The sequence below is a fragment of the Melozone crissalis genome, unplaced genomic scaffold (genome assembly GCF_028551555.1).
Source record: "Melozone crissalis strain CALT ecotype California unplaced genomic scaffold, PUWL_Pcris_2 ptg000027l_1, whole genome shotgun sequence".
Lineage (NCBI taxonomy): Eukaryota > Metazoa > Chordata > Aves > Passeriformes > Passerellidae > Melozone > Melozone crissalis.
In genome coordinates, this window is record NW_026535805.1 from 25,647,307 (window position 1) to 25,669,376 (window position 22,070).

The window sequence follows — 22,070 nt, forward strand, 5'->3', positions numbered from 1 at the left end:
GCAACTGCATGTTAGAATCACTCAGTAGGAACAGCACTGTCTCAGTAAGGGAATCCTTAATGTCTCCAAGGTAAAATTACAGAGTTCTTACCTACACAAATTCTCCTTTCTGGTTTCATTTAAAAATAAGATAGAATTAAGTGAATATTTCTACATTTGTGTACTGTTTGCAATCAACAGCACTTGACTGCCAGACTTTGCAATTCAGGCTTTACTGAAAGCAATTTGTTTTTTCATGTCGCTTCCCCAGTGATAAAACAATAATTAAAAAGCCCTATAGCTTCACTTTTCCCATCATTTTCTTACAGTCAACATCACACACAGATGAAGTTTCTGTTTCTTTATTTGTGTGGTCATTCTGTCTCATAATTCTGATTTCCCAGTAAACTGAAAGCCTTCAGGGTCACCTATTACTCTTTGGTTTTGGTGCTGCCTTGCTTACCACCTATTAATCACACTCTTTGCCTTGCTAGAGGGGTCTCATGAGATTTGGTGCTGCCACAGTATTCCATGTGGCTAATGTGCAAGAATATACCTTTCTAAAATTGATTTCAGTCAAAACCATGCTATTTCCACTGATATCTATAAACATTAAATATCAGTAAAATTAAAATGCTTTGAGATCATACACAAAAGACATTATCATGACAGGATATGAATCCTGATATCTGAAACCATAACCTTATGTTAAAATTATAAATGAAAAAGAAACCTCTCACATCACTGCTGTAGAATGAAAATGCCTACTAGGCACTGACTACATACAGCCTTCCTAAAAAGAGCCAAATTAGTTTCTCATATGGAGATACTGACTAAACTTATTTTTGAAACATAAGTGGGCAAGCCATGATGTGTTTTTTTCAGAGTAATTACAGATAACCAATTAAATCATCCTTGAAACAAACACCACAAAAGATCCTATATAGGTGGCATTGATAAGCACTTTTAAAACACAGAACCAGAAGCAGAAAAATAGAGGTTGCATATGAAAACAGCACGAATTGCCTTGGATCAGTTTTTGACTGACAGGGTACTGATTTAATGGGGTTTTTTTCCAGTTACATGTATGTGTATATATAACTTTCTGTATCTAAGAAGCAGCAAGAATGAAATATTAGGTGTCTAAGACAGAACTAATACAAAACCCACTAAAATATCACTGCTGGAGGAGCCGCATAAAGCTTGGATGTACACAGTTAATTGCCTTGTGCCAATCTCCTGAAGAGAAGAAAGCTGAAGCTTTGATCTCATTGCATGTTTACATGCACAAGAAATGATTCTAAAAAACAAGGCCTAACATAGAGGAAAACAAAAAAAGAAAATACAAGCAGGATGCCTGTGTACTATACAGCTCCTTCACAAACAACAAAAATCCACTGAATTAATCTCCTGTGAAACAAAATGGATCTCCACTTGCTATCCATGAAGGAAAAGAATCCTCTCAGGTTAAATTTATAGTAAAGAGTTTCACTCTGATAGAAGAATATTTTTAGAATGGCAAAAGGCACACCAAGCATGCATTCTCACCTGAGGCAGGAATTTAGCACTTGTCTGAGATACCAATTTAAAATTAACCAGTGGTTAGTGACCAAAACTTGGTCTCATGGCTGAGGCCACTCTAACAAGAAAAGTGTTTTGTATATAAAGCTTATTTCTCAAAGTTAGGAGATGACTGTTATTTCCTGAAGGACATGATGAATGACAGAGCCCTTTTTATTGCTACTTCTTTTAAATCATCTGGCCGCATTCTACCTGGACATGGGCCTAAAATGTCCTTAATGCTTTCAAGAAATTCACCCACATCTTCTTAAGTACGGACTTCAGAGTCCATTTTTTAAATTGCAGTCAGCTGTGATGCAAAATTAGCGTAGCTAAAGAAAAGAGGGATTTTTTTTCAGATTCCACGTCAACTCCAGGTGTCCACTAAACATCAGCCTAAACTAACTGAAAAGCATATATATTCAGCATTTTTGAAAAAACAATTCACTCTTATTAAGTAAACAAAAATAGATATTTAACCTAAATATACATATCTGTGTTGATTTGGGCTTTTCATTTGATTTTTTTTTAATTGCTACAAACTTCACAGTTCATCCTGGAATTATTGCATGCTAAGCATTAATAAAGGTCTCACGTACAAAAACTTCAGAAGTAAAAAACCACATTCATAAAACAGCTTTAACTTAGCACCTCAGACTACTCTTCTGCTACCATTAGAAATGAAATGTCATTTGTAAAGCTTTTACTAGTATGTTTAAAAAAGTACTAGCAAATTCAATTTGGAAATAGAATTCAAAGACAACATTTATTGCACATTTCCTTTTAAGAAGTTACTAAAAGGATCATCTAAACAAAAGCTGTTCCATTTAGCTATTGTTTCAAATATATTTGTGAATATTTCAATAATTCAAATGTACACAAAATTTAAAAAAAAACCAAAACAACAAAAAACAGGCCAACTTGGCTTAATTAGGTCACCACTGGAAAATAAAAGGATAACTAGAAATATCTTCAGACACAGTTCTTTGCATATCAGTGGTGTCATGAGAATTTTTTGGGAAGTAAAGTGAATACTGTCTCCAAACATGATAAATATGAAATAATGGCAAGCATGAGCATGTACCGCTGACCAAATATGTTTTTTTACTAGGGTAACTAGAGCAGTGACATTTCTTAATTTCACCTTAAAAGTAAAATCTCACATAATACCTGGTGATTTGTTTGAGCATACTACAAATATTCCAAACTCAGCAATGACAGTGACAATGACTTACTTCTCAGATTTCCCATTCCAGGAGTCAGGCTCATTCTGGGAGGCAGAGTGCTGTGGTATGGTGGGGTAGTGCTGAACAAGATGTCATTTGGCAAGGCCTGGTCTATCATGGAGCTCCGAGAGCTGGCATAGGAAGATCCCCTTCGATTGCTACATATGCTTTCATCAGAGAGCGTGCGGTACAGTGTCCTCCGGGGGGAAAGGTTTCCATAACATGAAAACTAAAGATAAAAATAAGAGCATGTATTGCTGGTTGAAGTGATTCATACAATCATATCCTCATCACCAGCTCTTGGGAGTGTTTTCCTGGACAGGCACTCTGGAATTCTTGAACTAATACAGAAGATCAGAGATTTCTTCTGCCATATCAGATCTACTGGGGCCTCAAAGGAGTTACTGAATTGGATATTCAGACTTCCTCCCAATATTTTGGAATATATCACCATGAATTCATCAGATACTGTGCTGTTTTAGTAATCACGAAATGTTAAATGAAAACTTCATAGCCTTATGACAGCAGTGTTTTACAGAAATGTATATAAGGTTACCAATTCTGGCAACACATATGCAAGACTATACACAGAACTGTTTGATTTTAATTTGAAATGACTGTGCTTTACTGTTAAGCATTCTGAACTGATATATGTTGCCACATAATTCATTGGATGATAAAAATTACTTGAAGCACTGCATCTCTATGGATATCACATAACAGACTTAGAAAAGAGGGTAACAGGGTTCAGTGAAAACTGCTTATGCATTTCAAAAAGTTACTTCGGCCACAACCCAAATATCTACAGTAAAACAAGATGCTACTTTATTGCAAAGCTGGATCCTTCCACTTTGTACACTTTGTAAATCATTTCTCTGCACTGCAAATACAGTTTTCTTTACATCTACAAAGCACAGTTAATGCTTTAATTATTCTACTGGTTTGTCCTGCACACAATTACATGTTTCCTTTGTGATTAATTGTGTGTTCTTTGTTTCCTATGCAGATCAAATACTTAAGAGGAAACAAACACTGTATATACCATAGAATCTTTTTGGAAACACTGAATATACCATAGGATCTCACATATTCATTTCTGACTTCACTGTCAAAGGTAACTGGCTCACCAATATCAAGATTATTATCCTCTATGAAGGCATAGCCAGACTGTCCACTGCCAACTCCTGTGGCTGGGGCTCCTTGTGGGTCAGGGCCCACGGTCTCACTTACTTAACTTTTGTCTAGGTGCCTTGGAGAGGAAGGGACAGCAGTAATTTATCTGAGCCACACCTCCTCTCTCTTAGTTGATTCCTATTTAGGCAGCCAGAAACACTGGCAGTTCTTGGAATCTCCACAAAACCCCTCCAATTACTGTATCAACCATAAATCATAAAAACCTCTAGGGCATGACCCACAAAAGCACGTATAATGCACACATAACATACCCCATATTATAAAATATATATGATCTGAATTTTAAATTCAACTCTGCACTTACAAGATTCCCCTATGTTACTTTTGTTCAGACATGATGATTATGCTATTTAGCATATTGTATAAACACAGTAGGTTAAGAGAGCATTGACTTAGTATGGAAGTGTGGCAATTATCTCAAGTAATTTAATTGCTTAGTTCTTTATTCCACATTAAGCACAGCATTTAGAACCATTTATTTTGGGGAGCAGCAAATTTTAAGATCACTATCCACTTACTGTGAAACTATTAAGCATTACCAACTGTCTTCATACTATAAGGATTAGATCCAGGCTCTCCAGTAGCACTGACAATTATGCCTTCAGAGCACCTGCCACTGATACCCACATGAAACTGATTTGGATTTCTAGCAAATTGTTGGTACTATTACAGGGCAGAGGAAAGTGGGCTACTTTTATTCATGTGTTTTGATATCACACAAAATGTACAAATTTAGGTCCCCTTCCATGAAAATGTCACTTTTAACCTTTCAAATTATAATGAAGTTGCTCAACCTACACTGGTCAAGCTAAGCAAAGACATACTTAAACAAACACTGGATTTTATAAATAATCATCAAACAAACATTTCTCATCCTCATGGGAAATGATATTTTGGGATTATGGTCATCTCCATAGAATAAACTTAGCTTGTAGAAAACAATATTGCACTCTGTATAGCAATTTTGGGCATACCAGAAAACCATTTCTAAGGTTACTGAAAGACTGAAACACATGGAGCCAAAGGAAGTAGCCAACCTTTCTTCTCCCTTCCTCCATAGAGAGGCTGTCTGGCAGCATCAACTTCAGAAAATCTTCTTTGGACAAGACTTGCTGGCCTTCAACAATAGCATTCCTGACAGAAGTTTGGAGTGGACTCGATGCAGACACAGCATCAATATCATCATACACTCTGTTGAGAAAATGGATGTTTTTAGCAAGAAATCGGATTTGAAAGACTGCAATAATTTTCTGTCAAAGTGAAAATATCTCCTGACACAGTACACTGTTTAGAAATTTTTTTTGATCTCTTAACCTTTATGAAACTGTTTGTGGGTACAAAATGAAATTCTTTAACCACTGAGAAATGGAGCTTAGGAATTCTAAAGAACAATTTCAAAAAGCATAATCCTTGTTTCACCTAGCTTGCCTCTCTCTTTTTTACACACCACACTTCTCTATCAATACAAAAGTTATATTTTTTCCAACATTTCCAAAGGTTCATTGCAAAATACTTTAACTTTTACTTCCATAGCAAGTAAACAACCTGATATTTTATAATACAATATTGCATCCAGCTTCACAATCTGGCAAAATTACTATGGTCATCACAGCAATGTTTGAAGTGTATTGGCAATCAATTGGCCAGTGTAAGTATATTTTATTATCAGCAATTTCATAAAGCTATTTAGATAAATTAAACAGGTGTCTTCTTTAACTATCAGCACATAAAAATCTAGTTACAGTCAACAAAAGACTGTCAAACTGAATTATTAGCCTTCTGCTCCTTCCAGTGAGAAAGCAGAGACAGGGATTTAACAGGCTGAATGTAATGGAAGGAACTGGAGACTGCGACTCACAGAGAGCACACACTGGAAGCCATTGCTCTCCGCCAAGTGCAGCCTCATCAGTGCCTGTCTTCAGCAGAGAGAAAATAACCTTTGCTATGGTAAGGTGTAATTCTCACTGAATTATAACCTACAGTGGCACAACATTCAGCAATTGACCTGATATTCATCATCACTGCTAATTAGAGATGCTATTTTATTTCAACATAATTATCCTCAGAGAGATATTTCCTCTCTGTGATATAGAGAGCTTTCCCAGAAAGAAAGAGGTGAGGAAAAATCTGAAAATATTTTTGATATAGGAAGTGTTGTCATATTCAATTAATAGTTCTTGAACAGAACTTTCTCTTGAAGATAATTTTTCAATTTTTAGCCTAAATACCCCAATTCATGATGCAATTTTATTTTAAGGCTGCCATTCAAAATAAGAAGACATTGTTTCAGTAGTTCATTGATTTCAAATATTTGTGGGAAAACCCTGAAGCTAGCCCACTATGACCAAACAATTTATGTAATTAAAACATTAATTAGTGGGAGAGAAACAAAATCATTCCTCTGTTAACAAAAAGGAACACATATAACCAGAATATCTTCTCCTTTAAGAATTATGAGTGTAAGAGCTTAACTTCAGATTCATATTTCATAGCATATATATTCTAGCATATGTTTTTAAATATTACTTTTGCCATAAAGTAATGCACACATATGCAAAATTAGGTATCACATAAAAATAACCCATTCCTATTAAACAAAAAATAGTCCCAATTAAACATTTGAAAATGTTACATTACATCGATTGCAAATGTTACATACAGTACTGCATGTCATCTTGTCAATTTATTGAGATAGACAGTGACTGGCTATGGTTTATTGAGAAACAGCACCAAAAAAAAAAGGAATCACAGACATTATCCATGAAGAATATTTTTGAACCAGCAGGAATTTCAAGGTCAGCTTTAACCAGCAGATTCAAACATAATTTATTACGGATGCACCACTGTGAAAGTATTATCTCTCTATATTTGAGGTTCTGTATGTTTTCTTTTGAGTTCAAGACTTTTTCTTCTACCTAAGAACAACACATTTCTCATGGACTATTCCAATGTTAAGCAGCATTAGATACATAAAGGTACAGAAAAAAACCCCTGAGCATTTAAAGGCAAAACAGAATTTGCAATTTTTTTCCATCCTATTTTAAAATTGATTTTCACTACCCTTCTTCCCTCAATGAAGTAAAACAGAGTGCTTACTCATGACATTCTGAAACTTCAGATTCTTCAGGTGTAGGACTTCCTTCCGATTTTTTCCATCCAATGACATATTTACTCACTGCTCCTTGTCTGTGGTAAGGTTTTGAAATCGACCCAGACATCTGTTGACTGCTATTCTGTGACACTATATAAACTTTGGAGGTATCTAGGGAGCCACTCTTTTTAGAGCAGTGTGTTGATGGGCTTCCTGAATGATGTGACCCACTGGAAAAGTGAACCAAACACACAAAGGGAAAAATTAAATGTGCTATGCAACAACAAATCAGAAACGCTTTGCCTGGTATGCGGCAATAATTCCCAGTTAAGTTTTTCTGAAGGTTAAAATCAATGAAGCAAAATTGGCACAGTAATTTTCTACACACCAACTGTGTACACATTAAAGCTCTTTGAGAACAGAATTGTGATGAGTTTCTAGAACAAACAATGCATGGAATTCAGCCTGCTCAAATGCCAATGCAAACTGATGTGAATCAAAACTAAAAGCCTCAATTCAATATATATATATATTCAATTTGTGTGTGCAATTTTAAGTAAATGTGTACACACACATTTACATAAAGAACTACATAGGGAATTAATGAAATATCTCCCTAATCATAAAATCTATGTGCTTTTCCATTTCACAATAATTTTGCCAGTTGATGCAAGATTAGGCTGTGCCCTTCAATCACACACACTAATATTAAATTACCAGCAAATTTAACAGAAGTAAATTTCAGTTCAACAAGACAATCCTCTGGATAATTTTAACAACCTCTTTTATTATGAGTAATAGCACCAGTAGGTACTAAGACATACTTTTAGTGAAGACTCTAAAACCTATTTCAAATAAACAAAATAAATACTTCCTTGAAGAATAAATTTCTTCAGAATAACCAGAGAAGACAAATTTACTCATGTCAAGCACATAAGTAAATCAGTACACAAGATATCATTTGGTTATTTTCCTGTACTGATTGACACTGAAAACAGGAAAATCAGAGGGAAAGAAGAACAAACAATTTCCTTCTATCCTTTACAGAGTAAAAACCTTAACACATAGACCAAAGCTTCAATTTCAAAGTAATCATAAAATGGGAACTGGAAGACAAAGGCAACCAGCTATAAAAGGGTACTTTCAACAAGCTTTACAACAGATGTACCATGCACATGTTTCATTGGTATTAAAAAGAATAGCTGAAAATCAATCATAAATGCCATTCAACAAGCAAAACTGTAAAGCATACATCAGAATAATGTAAATCTGGGGGGATGGTATGCAATGCAGTTTCTTTGTATGTAAAAATCATCCAAATTTTTCTGATTTCCCTCAGCAAAGCAAAAGTATGTGAAATAAGTTCAAGTGCAAATGTCCATTTTATTCAAGGATGCTTCCCAATTTTAAAAATCCTTGCAATTTGCAAGGGTCACGTATAAGGCCTCCATCAGATCTGGGAGGTCTGGCTATGCTGCCCAGGCAGATTCACCAAAAATTGCTTGAAAACTGCTCATACAGGCATTTGAATACAACAAAAACATTAACATCTTTTAAGTTCAGTTTCAAAGAAGGGCAAACAGAATCAAACCAACACAGAAGCGCTACCTGTATGTTAACCCCTAATCCATAACCCCTGTTTTGTAAGAAACACACACCTGGAATGAGAGGAGATCTCGCTCAGGTCCCCCATGCTGCCCTCAGCCACGTGGCTGGCGGAGATAGCAGAGGCGTAGCCATGGACAGCGTAGATCTTGGCTGGCTCCTCGTCGGGCCCGGGCGGCTCCGAAGGCTCCGGCCAGGGCTCCGTGTGGCAGTGCACTGCGGACCTGCTGCCGGCCAGGTGCAGCGGGGCCAGCAGCGGCGCCGGCATGCAGGGCGCCGTGTCGATGCCGCTGTCCGTGGAAGCTCCCTTTATGTACGTCAATCCCAGAAGCTCGGGATCCATCAGGTCTCCAGAGCCAAAGTGCTTCTCATCGCTGTTGCTGGATGTATTGCTGGATAAGGTGTTGCTGCTGGAGTGGCTGGAACAGCTTTTGTCCCCAATCTTAACAACAAGAAAACAAACCAAAAGACATCCCCCTCAAATTAAATAGTAAGAGATCTATTTTCATATAAATGACGGCATTTGTGCTATTCAAAGACCATTTTATTATTTTTTTTACAGTATGCTATCATATAACTGCAAAGTATGAAAAGAGCCAATTATACCACCAGTTTCTGTGAAATGAATTGCACAGCTGGCTAGACACATTAAAGGTTGATGTCACTGCAAATAAAAAGGCTCTAGTTCCATCTTCAATCACAAATCTTAAAATCAGAATTGAGTTTTCTGATTATAGGACCTGCTTAACATCCATAAAATTGCATTTCTGAACAGTTAAAATAAGCATTTGTTAAAGCTAGAAGCCTTAGTTATTATTTGTTTAAACAAGCTCTACTGCAAATCTGAAAATCACCAAAGATTGAATTATTGTTGGCTTTTTCTCAGTGTGGGTGAAGTATGCAGTTCATTGGATCAAATCCAATTGGATGTGTGGCTAGTTAAATTGAAGCCAATTGTGATGTATGTGTACCAGATGAAAGTAACTCAAGTCATAAGGCCCTAAACTAAGCATGGCTATTGAAGTGGAATAATTATGTCAGACTTTTGTGCCAATAAAGTCCAGGGGTTTTGTTATTTACCTTTTAAAATAAATTTTATAGAGAGCTGGATTAACTTATGTCTGTGACAGTAGCCAGAATAAAGGCAGATGGACTTCTACTAGGGCAAATGGACTTCTTTTAGGTAGGATATAAATGGGAAGGGTGACTAGCTTTTTCATGAGATCCTTCCCCTAGCAGGTACTAGAAGATGCTGTTGCTCACACATAAAATCCAAGTTTACAGTATACAGACTCCTACTACATATAGCAGATTTTCCTGGTAACAAATATTATGTACTTTCCATCACTAGGCTGTCGAGGATTTTGCCATTACTGAAGACAAGCTACTAAACTAGGTAGACTAGAAAATCTGTTCAGCATTCCCAGCACACAACTTACATTTTTATAGTGCTTATTGATAATTACACTCCATGGGTATTTCACATAAGATGAAAGCAGTATGGTAAATATAATTTTATTTTCTTTTAAAGGATAATTAAATACTCCACATCCTAACCAAGACAGTATAAATGAAGCTATAAATTCACAGTTGAGTAGAGACCATACTAGTTTTATCTACTCAATGCCCCAGATCCAAGGTCTCTTGGAATTCTGAGTTTGTAAACAAAGATTAGGCATATTAGATTCAACCCATATGAGCATAATGTTTGCCTCCCAAAACACACAGTGGTCTTTATAAATAACTAAAATGTATTTTTAAGATTTATTTCTCTAAGTCCAGAGTAGTTTTTTGTTGTTGCTATTTTGGGGTTTGTTTGTTTTTAGAGTTCTGAATGACATCCAAGGAAAAGACTTACATGTGAAAGCTTGTTTGGCGACTCCTTGCCACTGCCTTCCTTCTGTAAAGCTCGCTCTTTGTAGGAGCTCAGGACTTTGGTTGATGGTGCATGCCACTTGGCTTCTGCCAAAAATAATGGAGAAAGGCACACCACTCAGCATCAGCTTTCAAACCTGCACACTCTGCAATCAGACACAGGTATCTTTGCAGAATGTTGTAAGTTCTACTGCCACATCACACATTCTGTGTGAGTCAAACCTCCACAAGGGGAGGTGGCTGCATTTCAACAGGCACTGCATTGCAAAGAACATGTACTTGAAAAATACAGTGGGTTTTATTACCAGAATGTCTAGTTCCTTCCAAAGTTTCCTCTCGTTCTCTGCCTCCTTCACACTCCAGTGAGCCTGAACCTTGGTGATGTTCATGGAGTAAAGGGGACTGGCATCTTTTAATGTAAGCAGAAAATTAGGCTGTTAAGGTTTTTATTCTGTAAGATTAGCTACATGATGAACTATGCCACTTTTTACTCTTAAAAGCAAGTATTTTGTGACTTTTAATAATAATCATAACTCCCAAACATTTCCAAACACTGCATAGAAATATTTATATGCCATTTTTTCAAAAGCACACTGCTATATCTGAAGTGTGAACATGCCAAGAAGAGACTGAACTTTAAGATGAAATGTATTCTTGGGGCTATAAACCCAAAAGCTTTTGCAGTAATGGTAATGGTAATACATGCTTAAACTCCTTGTGATCCAAGCCCCACAGAAAGTAATCGTAGTTTTGCAGGGTTTCACACTGAGAATATTTAAGTTAGTACCAGATCCACTGTTTTGTATTACACTGCAAAAGTTTAAACATTTCACAAAGCAACAGACTAAAACCTGGATTGTTATTAGAAATAACTGTGCTGGAAAAAAAATGGCACAATATGCATTTTGATGAGCTGACTGTCAAAAAAAAAAAAAAAAAGAGCTACGGTTTTATTTGAATTATTACCATCTATTTAGCTGCCAGAGATTTCACTGAGTTATGTGAAATTCCTTGAAGAGTCTACAAGATACTGCAAATATATCTGCTACATGGAATATCCTATCCACAATCAATCATGCCAAAGCATTAATAAGCTTCAAGGAGCGAAGCTGATGCTTTCAATATTCACATTTTTTTCTCTGAAAAGTAGCTTCTGAAAGCCACTTGGCAAGTCTGGAATGCTTTTATATTACTCTATTGTAGATACTGCCATAGCTCAATATTTTATAACAGGAGTGTTTTCAGTAGCTGTATATACACAACAAAGTCCTAAATTTAAACTAGTTTAGAACAGATGTCTCACATAATATTCTTATGAGATGAGTTATATTGGAGTGGTCTTTTATATACAGACAGCTAACTTCTGAAATTTCAGTACCAAGGGATTAATGGGGATGCAAACAGACCATCTATGCACATCCTTTTAGAAAGAAAAAACCTCTGAAATTCCTACTTTTTTGAGGACATATGCTAGGGAATGGGTGTCACAAAAAAAAAAAAAAAAAAACCAAAAAACATAGCAGAAAACAAAACCTTTAAAGACCATAAAGATTTTTTTTATTTAGTCAAACACCTTCCTCCTGAGGCAGGAGGAGGAAGCATTATTATTTTATTCTAGTTCTGAGTTACTAGCTGATTTCTGGTCTTTCACAGGGAAAATACATCTAAGAACCATTTCTCATTTACCTGAATTTAAAAATATGATCCTAAAGAGATAAATTAGGATGACTTTAAAATTGCAGTTGCATGCATCTTACATAAAAAAATCAGTAAACCTGTACATCTTAAAAGATACTAACAGTGTTTGAAAAAAAATACATCTAGAAGACCCATACAAATTTTGCTTAAGAAAGCAAAGATGCATAGAAGCTCTTGCAAGATTTAAAAAAAAGCTTTTAAAAATCACCAATACCCGTCATATCCCACTTGCTGTCTCCAGTGGCTGCTCCCGCTGGGCCCTGGGTCACTGGATGAGGACTGGTTGCTTGGAGAACTTCTGTAATGTTGATTTTAGAGTCACTAACAGTGCACTGAGGTATTTTTGGTGCTTCAGATTTGAACTGGGCTGTGTTTTTTTTTATCAAATACATTCATTTTCATAAATAATACACATGCATTATGAACAATTAGTTACATCCATTTGGGGAATTTAAAAGGCTTATCTCAGTTTCATAAAACTTTAACAAGAAATTTGAAAGTATAGTATTTATTCACAAATAAAATATTTCAAACTGAATATATAAAAAGGCACAAAAAGAGAAAGACTAAGTGCCAAATCCTATTTTCTCTAGATCTGGCTTTAGTTCTGAATAAGTGGGATTACTTAGGAGTCAGAGCAGCTGGATTAGGTCTCTAAATTCATGTGTGGGAAGCTCTCATAGTGGATCAGAAATGATTGTTAGTTCCTTGGCACTTATTCCAATTTTAAAGCTAGTAAAATTGGAAGAGGCAATTCTAATACTTCTAAAATTTTTATTTTATTAATCCTTTGACATAGAAAAGCAACAAAAAAAATTTTCTTGAAGGGTAGTATTTTGTACTTAATTATTTAAACTTTTAAGCCTCATGTCTTAACAATGTCTCTAAGCAGTTTTGTTAGATTTCCAGACAGTTGAAATTTAATGCTTAAATTTGGATTTGATCACATCCATTCCTTCACTTCTGTGCAAATCATTCCATAACTACAATACAATTTCCTTCAATTGAAATTATCTTGAATTCAATTCCCTGTGTTTATCTTTTTTGCTTTTCTCTCCCCTCTTTTCTTTTTCATGTAGAAATGAATGTATGTACTCAGGGAGGAAATGAAGAGGTGTTTTTTTCTTTATGCAAAATACTTTCCCAAGAACGTGACCTTTTAATAAGCAAGATTACTGCTCAGCTTGAAAATTTTAAAGACAGTAGCTATATATTTTGCTTTTTAAAGACATTAGGTGTTACATTTTGTCTAATAGCCAATGTACAATAGTGTAGTACCTTATTTTTCAGCATGTCTTTCTCTGAGAAGTATTGACAGGAGTGAACGTCTCTCAACTAAGTGAAGTAATCAATAGGCTCCAGCATAATTCAGTTCCATGAACTTGTAATTACTGCCAAGAATTATGCATTTTGTGCACAGATTAAGTGACCCAGTGTTAAGGAATGGATAAATTATGATCTCCTATGTTTCCATCCTCCAGGCTGATGTTTAGGACATTGTCCTCAAAGCCGGGATATTGCTTTGTGCTGTTCCAAGGCTGAACAAAACATGTCTACCTCCCATTTGCTGGGCAAGTGTGAAGCCCTTAGCCTAGTAAACAAGGAGTAGCCACAAAAGGAGAACCACAGAAATCCAATCAATGACTGCCTCACACAGTTCCTTCACACAAAAATTACAACCATCTGCTCTCAGGAATGCATTCCAGACTCCAGGTGATAGGATGCATTGTCAACAAGTGTGACTCAGGGACTAAAGCACACAGAGGCTTCTTGGTGCAAAAATCAGAAGAGTGAGTTCACCTAAAGCTTCACTTAGGCACATGCTATGAGTAGCTGTCACAGAATTAGCCACTTTGCGAAAACAGAAGAGCTTAAGGATAACCTTGTATTTCTAAGTAGAGGAAACTTATGAACAACACCAAAATACTTGGACTGCCTTCTCAAAGCACTTAATTCTCAGGAATTGTATTCAGAGCATAAGCATTCAGCTCTCAGTCTCTAATTTCCCTCCAGGGAATGGGCACCTAAGTATTATATGTCACAGTAGTTGAATTTTTGCTGCTTAAGTCTCTTAGTGTATCTAGTCCACATTTCTTCTGCTTCTCCCTCTTTTTATTTCTAAATCAAACAATTTTATTGCTGATTTCACCCTTAGCTTATTTTCAGATCTGCTGTTGAATCTTCCCTGTTTTATCAATCTGCTTCTCCCTGCTTGCACGCTTAAACCAATTCTGGGTCTTTGACCCTCTAAAATCTCTTCATCATTTTCCTAGCCTGAGTACACTTTCACGCTCGCAGGACTACTAATAAGTACTACTGCACCTTACTTCAAACTCTTCTGTTTTAAGCTCATCTCTCTGCCAAATCATCATACGCCTCTTCCCATGTGGAAAGACTTTGCCAATTAGGTACCTTTCTTTACATGTTTCATGACCTACAAGCCAGAATCCATAATTTTCCTCTCTTTTCATTATTTATACTCTAAATAATGTCATCCCCATAATAGCACTTCTGCTATTGTTTTGCTTAAAAGATACAGAAATTTCTTCATGACAAGAATAGACTCAATCTAAGCATTTTTTTCACATGCTTTGCTGAATGTTACGAGAAGCACAGCTTATGTTTGTCTTTTTGGAATTGAGTAGCATGTCAGAAAGCTTTCATTTCTTTTCTGTATCAGTATACAGTATGCTTAATAAGTTTCATAAATTATGAAGTATTTCTAGACATTTGATACATTGTCTTCTTATGTTAGATGTTATCAAGAATTTAATTAACAAGATACTTAGGTGAAGGTTAGGTTCTACAATGGTATTTAAATGCTTACAGAAATGCACCTCTCAGTTTTTCAGGGGATAAAGATGGGGGTAGAGGAGAAGGAGAACACAAATTATAAATAGTCATAACTGGGAGTCTTCCTTCCCCAGACAATAAATGAGACTTATTTTCAAATACATACTACTATTACTGCTGTACATTTCAATGTAAGAAGCCATTAATTCTTTTCTACTAAATAAGGTAGTCAATGTAGCCATAGTGGCATTTAATGATTTCATCTAGAATTGTTTTAAACCCATTTAAGACCAGTATTTCAGATTTTTGTATCATTCAGATATTTTCAACATGCAATAATTATTTCCTTGGAAATTAGAATTACATCACCCCATAAAGGCATAAGCAGAAATAATTAGAAACAATAAGACAAGACATATGGTTTTCCTAAATAATTCAAAGGTCAAATGTATTTGCAAATTTTTATCTTTAAAAACGAAGTTTCAGCTTACGAAGAATTATGATTAAATTAGAACAGAGCTAGCATTTAAGAACACCATCCCATCATCTATGAGGTGTTACATATTCAAATCACAAGCTCTGCTTTGTTTAATTAAAAGCAAAGCAAAGCATAAGGGCTGGTAATGAGTTACAGAACCCTTTGAAACTATGCCAATACCTTGGTAATGAGATTAAATAATTAATTTTTAAAGGAATGAGTTCATTTTATTTACACTCATTTGTTTAAATTTACACTATTTGTTTAAATAGTCTTCCAAAAGGTGGGGAACAGAACATTATTAAGATTCAAAAGTTATAAGGCAGTTTCCCACTTCACTGATTTGGGACTAAAGGGAAAGGTCAGCTGTCCTCAGCAGTGGGGTCCTCAGTACAGCCTGCTTCCAACACAAACACCAAAAGCCACTTGTTTCAAGCAGACTGGTCCAGTGAATGCTACTTAATACAACCTCGGAATTCAAAATATGCCAAAACTCAGTAAAATAAGTTTAAAAAAGAAGACATCAAGGTTCTAGAAAGCAGAGATTTCAAAATTAATACCATTAGGAAGGTGACAGGCATTAACCAGAGAGAGCATTACCTTGCACCATCTGGCAGTTTTCTATCAAAGGAAGTGCTACGAGGAATGGCTGTCTGAGCCTGCTGGAGAAGCTGCTGGCACTGCAGTCTGTCAGATGTTCCTAGGATTGGAGAGGCACGAGAGAGAGGCTGCCCAGCGGGAGTCGGCACCCGATGCCAAGTGGTATTCCTTCTGAAAGGGGTTTTATACTCACATGGGGTGCCTTCACTGTCAAGTTTGTATTCCACCATGGGGATACGACAAAGTTCTGAACAACCCCTGTGGGACAAAGGAAAATGCTCATCAGACTCACAGCAGGGAACAGAGAGAGGAATCATGCATTCACGGTCAGAAGTATATACATATTTTGATTTCAGGTGCCCAAAGGTGTTTATGCAGCATTGTACTTTGAACACTTCAAAACTGTCAGGCCAAGTAGGTAGAGAACATTTCAAAATAAAATATTTGCCATCATGTGCTCAAAGATCTTTGAACTTTCTCTTCACCCTTCAAAATGGGGAACATATTAAACTTTTATAAATTAATCTGCAGCTGGAATTTTACAAAAAAAAAAACTTTTAGAGACAAGGCATTTGGAAATCATAAAGCATCAAGTTCTTCTAAAAGAGCATTGATTTGTTTAAATTTCAGAAATAGGTGCATTGCTTTAGAGCAAACTAAACATTTCTTGGTGGAGTTGCAATCTCCCCTTTAGAATCTCACCTTGTCCCCACCAAATGACAGAGTGCATAGACTACAATGCAAATGAATATTTGGCACCTAAATATTTTTCCCTGTGTTTTCAAAGTGTACTTTCTAATGTCACTTTTCCCAGGATTTGTAAGCCTGGATGATAAATGGGGAAGTGGAAGGAAGAGACAGATCAGAAACAGTCTGCCTTACCTCCTCTGCCTGAAGTTTGCAGTGTGGTTAAATACTAACAGTATTCACAGACAGTGTAAACCCAGGTAAAAGTACTGGTAGTGTTCCACAAAAGATCAGTGTGCCTTTGGGATATTTGCTATAGACTCAGACTGCACTCAATAATTAAGCGTTACTGTTTCAGAAATTGGTTAATAGAAGCCTCACATACGCTTTAAGTCAACACTGATTATCACTGGAGGTTTTCTATAATCTCAACATTCCATCTCCATTTTTCTGATAGGCAGTGTGTACTAAATCAATATCTATGAAGAAAACACCCTAAATACTTCCAAAGCAATACATTAAGTTTAAGTAAGTAACAGTGGAAATTTGCTCCTCTGTCTCAACTACAATTCTGCTCCATTCCTTAGCTGAGTCTTGATCAAGCTTTGCTTGAGTTAAAAACTCAACATTTACCAATTGCAACTAAATTAAAATCACCTAGAGAAAGTGCAATAGAGTGTAAAGAGTTTACAGTCTTAATCCTGAAAACATCTTGGCATAAATGATGTAACAGAAATGTGCAGTGCAAGTAAATTGCATAAACTCTCACACATTAAATAACTGCGCACTAAAGCTTCTGAATCAACCCTCCCAAAGAATATTTTTGTTATCTGTATTCTGGTAAACAGATTAGAAGAAAAAATATTAGACAAAAAAGCAAACTGCCTATTCAAAGTTGTTGAAGGGAAAACCCATGAGCAACAGTAGAAATTCCATTCTAAATATTCTGTATATACATAGTCTGATCCAGCCAAATGTTTCACTCTGCTGAATTTTTTAGTAGCAAATAGGCCAGTTTATCCTGTAGCACTAAATCTCTCTCCCTGGTGGCACTCAAACACATGAAAAAGTTAAAGAACTTAAAAATATAGATGATGAAAGTATTGAGAATGAAGATCAACAGCCAATATAGGGTGGAAGACACCTTGATGAAGATGAGCTGAAGAGCTAGAATGTTCCAAAGCAGAACTCAGAATTCTTGGTTTTTCAGTGCTACTTTTTTATCAGAAATATCATTGTAAAATGTACCAATAAAATCTGACACGTCCAACCTCTGCTGACAAATCATAGCTGGACACGCTGGAGGCATCACAAAATTCTGCAATGATTTTCTGGTTTGAGCTTCTCTAAGGAGGTTAAATCACTCTAATAATCTCTTCTCACAGACATGGAATGGTGCTACAGAGAAATCACTGTTATAAAACTATCACATCATTTCAAAGGGTCAATTTGGTATCTCTCCAGCCTCTTCCACCCATCCTGAAATGCCATAGTTATTCAGAACACCACTTCAAACTGCCTCAGTCCATGTATCGATTTTTAAAACTTTTTTCACACTTCTGAGAATCACATGTTGGGCTCTTAGAATGAGGAATGCCATGAAAAAAGGTCAAGTTAATTGCACAGAATTATGCAAATTCTTCTACTGCTGAAGCATATACAGAATATATTTTTCCAGAGTAATTTTCAACTGTTTATGTTCCAAGATCATGCTTCCCTTCATCCTCATTCACTGCCTGCAAGAAAGAAGGTGTAGGAGACAACAGCCTCCAGCAATGTAACCACGATCCTTTTTTTTTTTTCTTTTTTTTTTTTTAACTAAGAAGTTTTACATACAAAACAAACCAATCAAAGAATGCAGAAATGGCACAGCTAGGTTACTATTAGTTTGGTGCACAACTTTTCATGTGACCAAATATACACAGTTTTGCATTATTTGAGGAAGAAGTTGAACAATTATGTAGGCTAAAATTTCAATCTCCCTTCGGCTTATTTCTTAGTATTTTTTCACTCCCTTCTTCATTCCTACAGACTTTAGGCATTTGAAACAAACCAACTCCTCCCCAACTTTTGTTAATAAGATATCAATTTTACAGTTCACCTCAGTAATTGAGGAAGTTATAACATGTATTGTGATATATATATATATATATATGTGTGTGTGTGTGTGTGTGTGTATACTCCCCATAAAGTCCTCTAAATGCTGTAAAACAGCCACGGGTTTTGAAAGCAAAAGGGACTGTTACTACTGTTTAGTTTGACTAAGCTTGCTGACTAATTAACAAAAGCATTCTATAAAAATAGTAAACAATAAGCTTTCCCACAATAAGAACTGAAAATGTCTTTTTTTTTTTTTTCCTGTTTGTTTGTATCAGGAAAACATATTCTTCCTACAAATTTAAAAAAAAAATTGAGGACACAGTTTCTGCAGAAAAAGGCTTATAAAACAACCTCGTTTCAAATCAGTATGAAAATTCAACAGTGTTGCTTATGAATTCAAAACAGAGCCCTAGAATGCCTGTTTTAATTGGTTCAAAAAAGAATTTCCATGGTTTCAGATAGCTTCTTTTGTCACATAAGGCTTTTAAACCTTAATTTAAAAGTATCAAACCAATCACTCCAACATTTATATGAAAAAATATGCTTCACTGCTTCACAAGCACTGCCTAAAGAACAGATACTGCAGCATACTGAGATAGGTAAAATTGTAAATGTAGCTGCCTCCTGTATCAGGAAGACAGAGAAGGAATTACTTCATGCCTGCAATCCCCACCTCCACTCCCCACCATGGATCAAATTGTAAGTTATCGTTCATGAAATAAACCCCACAAAAATAAATTCAATTCCCTCTTAAATATGTCATTTGACCTTTATCTAACTTTAACTTATTATTTTGTTACTTATTCCACCAGTGCAAGAATACACATTGGCACTGGTATTGAATGATAGCATATCATACATTTCTTTTAAATTCATTTTAAAGGATACATAAAGACATATCTCTATTTTATGGTTTTAAAAAGATAATTAAATTTATATTAAAAATGTATAGGATATCAAATGTCTTTCACATTTGATAAATGTTACATCCAATATAATATTTGAAAAACAGACTCACAAAATGTAACAAGCAAATGTGACCATATTGTAGCCACACATCAGAAATTATAGCACTTCTTGCCCTTCACCATAGTTTGGTATTAATTAAATCAATGCTTCAACATAAAGCACAGGTTCCTACTAATACCTTTGGCTCAAGAGTCATATTATCCTATTAAAAATTTGGTTAATAAAACCTACTCTGCAATTTAAGAGAGCATGACTCTATGATACAGCTAGCGGGTCACGACAACATAATAAAATTTAAGAGTCCACTATAAAATCTGCAATATTCAAATGTTCCTGCAAGAAGCATTATGTTCTGAAAGAATTATCAAGCAGTCCATTAAATTTTTAAAACTACATTAGCCAAACCTTTCAATATTAGTTTCAGATTCCATATAAAGGTTCTGTAATAGACCCTGTGAAAGGCCTACATTAGGCAGGGAGTCTAGGTAAGTAATAAAATACCCATCTCCATGGAAAAGACAGAAGCTTCCATGCACCATGATCAGCATCCTGTCACCTTGATAGCTATACAAAAACCTTCTTTTCTGCAAAATCCTAGAACTATCATCTACTCAGTACAACTTCAGTATTTGGATCCCAGGCATCTGCAGATTTCAAGCATGAAGAATTTGTTAGGGTGTCAACATAAGCAGAATACCTGGTTACAATTTAACTTCCAGTTCAATGTATTGCAAGGAGATGTAGGGATAGAGAAGGAATCATTGGTGTGCATCAGTTTATTACACTGATGAATTATCCCTTTCTATCACCCTTTCAATACCAAACATCTAATCCTGCTCTAGAAAGAGCCTTTATCCAGCAGTACAATAACTGCAGTCTGCTAACTCAAACTCTGTTTTCGAAAACAATCACTTCTGTCAGAGTGCATGCTTGTTCTCACACTACAGTAGTGCCCAAAGTGACATAACGAGCCTGAGGACTCATTGTGCAACCTATTAAATCCACATAATAAAACACAGAAGCATTTCATATAATTGTAGAGATTTAAATGAAAAGCAGAATTTAGTTGTTTAGTTTTGATGAGACTCAGAATGTAGTTAGTTAGGACCCACATAGATTTTCCCTCCCCTGACACTGAGAAGCACCTCCTGGAGGTAATATTTCAACTCCACTGATCTCCTGTATCAGTCACAGCACAAGTCCAAGACACTGCACAATACTAAAATGGTCTAAGAGAATTTTGGTCAAAAAGTCAAGAAAAAAATTCCAAGTTCTGACATCTCAGAAACCTATTCACAGTGTTCATGCATAATTCAAAAAATGTTAAAAACGAAATCAATTTTATATTTAAATAATTTCATACCACAACAGATGTATAAAATTGCTTACAGCAACCTCAGACAGGCCTGCTGCCCACCCTATCACTTTGGTTTAAGGGAAGTGATGACTCTGACAGTCCCTCCATGGAGCTAAAGAGTTGGAGCTGCCAATCCAATCCCTCCCTCCTGAAGATAAACTCATTATCCTTCTGATCTTTATTACTATTCAGTTTTTACAAGAACCTTTGTGTTGGTGAACTGACAAGCAATTTAGAGGCTCCTAAAGAGCCTCTACATCTGTACTGTTACATGAAAAAGAGAAATAAAGACAGAAACTAGATGATCTTTAAGGTCCTTTCCAACCCACAATATTCTATGATTCTAATATGATTCCATGAATAGAAAGAAGAAAAGAAAAAAAGGGGAAAAAAGAGTCTGGAACTTTTCTTTGCATCTCTCCATAGACACAAACAGTGCTTTCCCAGGCATTTAGGGATTTTTTTTTTCTGCTTGACTGTAACAACTGTACACATAATTAACTTCAGCAATTATAATTAATCTCTACTATAAGTTCATTCATAACTCAGTCAGAAAAAAAAAATCAAAGACTTCATTTGTATGAGAAACACAGTTAAGAATTTTCGAGACTTTTTTTTTGTTGGGTAGAAGGGATTAACTTTTGTAAGTAGCACAGCTTCCAGTTAGTATAATTACATTTTCGTAGTGGCAGTTCTTTCAGTTACTTCTACAGAACATCAGAATCTAGACATTTCAGATATTTGCATTATTCTTAGATTAGTAGCAGGGGTGGTAATTAAAAGGTTTGGTATATCCAAATTCTACTTTTATAACCAAACATTGAGTTTCAGGTTTTTCTGCTTAAACCTGCCTCAGGT

General features: G+C 35.7%; 1 protein-coding gene across 5 annotated transcripts in view; it reads right to left on the reverse strand.

Annotated features, from left to right (window-relative positions):
- The window catches only part of SIPA1L2 (signal induced proliferation associated 1 like 2), a 127,662-nt gene that overhangs the window by 14,221 nt on the left and 91,371 nt on the right, over window positions 1–22,070 (reverse strand). For all 5 annotated transcript variants that reach the window (XM_054279500.1, XM_054279503.1, XM_054279502.1 and 2 more), the window contains exons 11-18: window positions 16,100–16,357; window positions 12,443–12,526; window positions 10,836–10,939; window positions 10,514–10,617; window positions 8,709–9,097; window positions 7,056–7,280; window positions 4,997–5,150; window positions 2,775–2,994 (exon numbers count right to left, since the gene is read on the reverse strand). In XM_054279500.1, coding sequence (XP_054135475.1) covers window positions 2,775–2,994; window positions 4,997–5,150; window positions 7,056–7,280; window positions 8,709–9,097; window positions 10,514–10,617; window positions 10,836–10,939; window positions 12,443–12,526; window positions 16,100–16,357 — 1,538 coding nt within the window. The remainder of the gene's footprint in view (window positions 1–2,774; window positions 2,995–4,996; window positions 5,151–7,055; window positions 7,281–8,708; window positions 9,098–10,513; window positions 10,618–10,835; window positions 10,940–12,442; window positions 12,527–16,099; window positions 16,358–22,070) is intronic.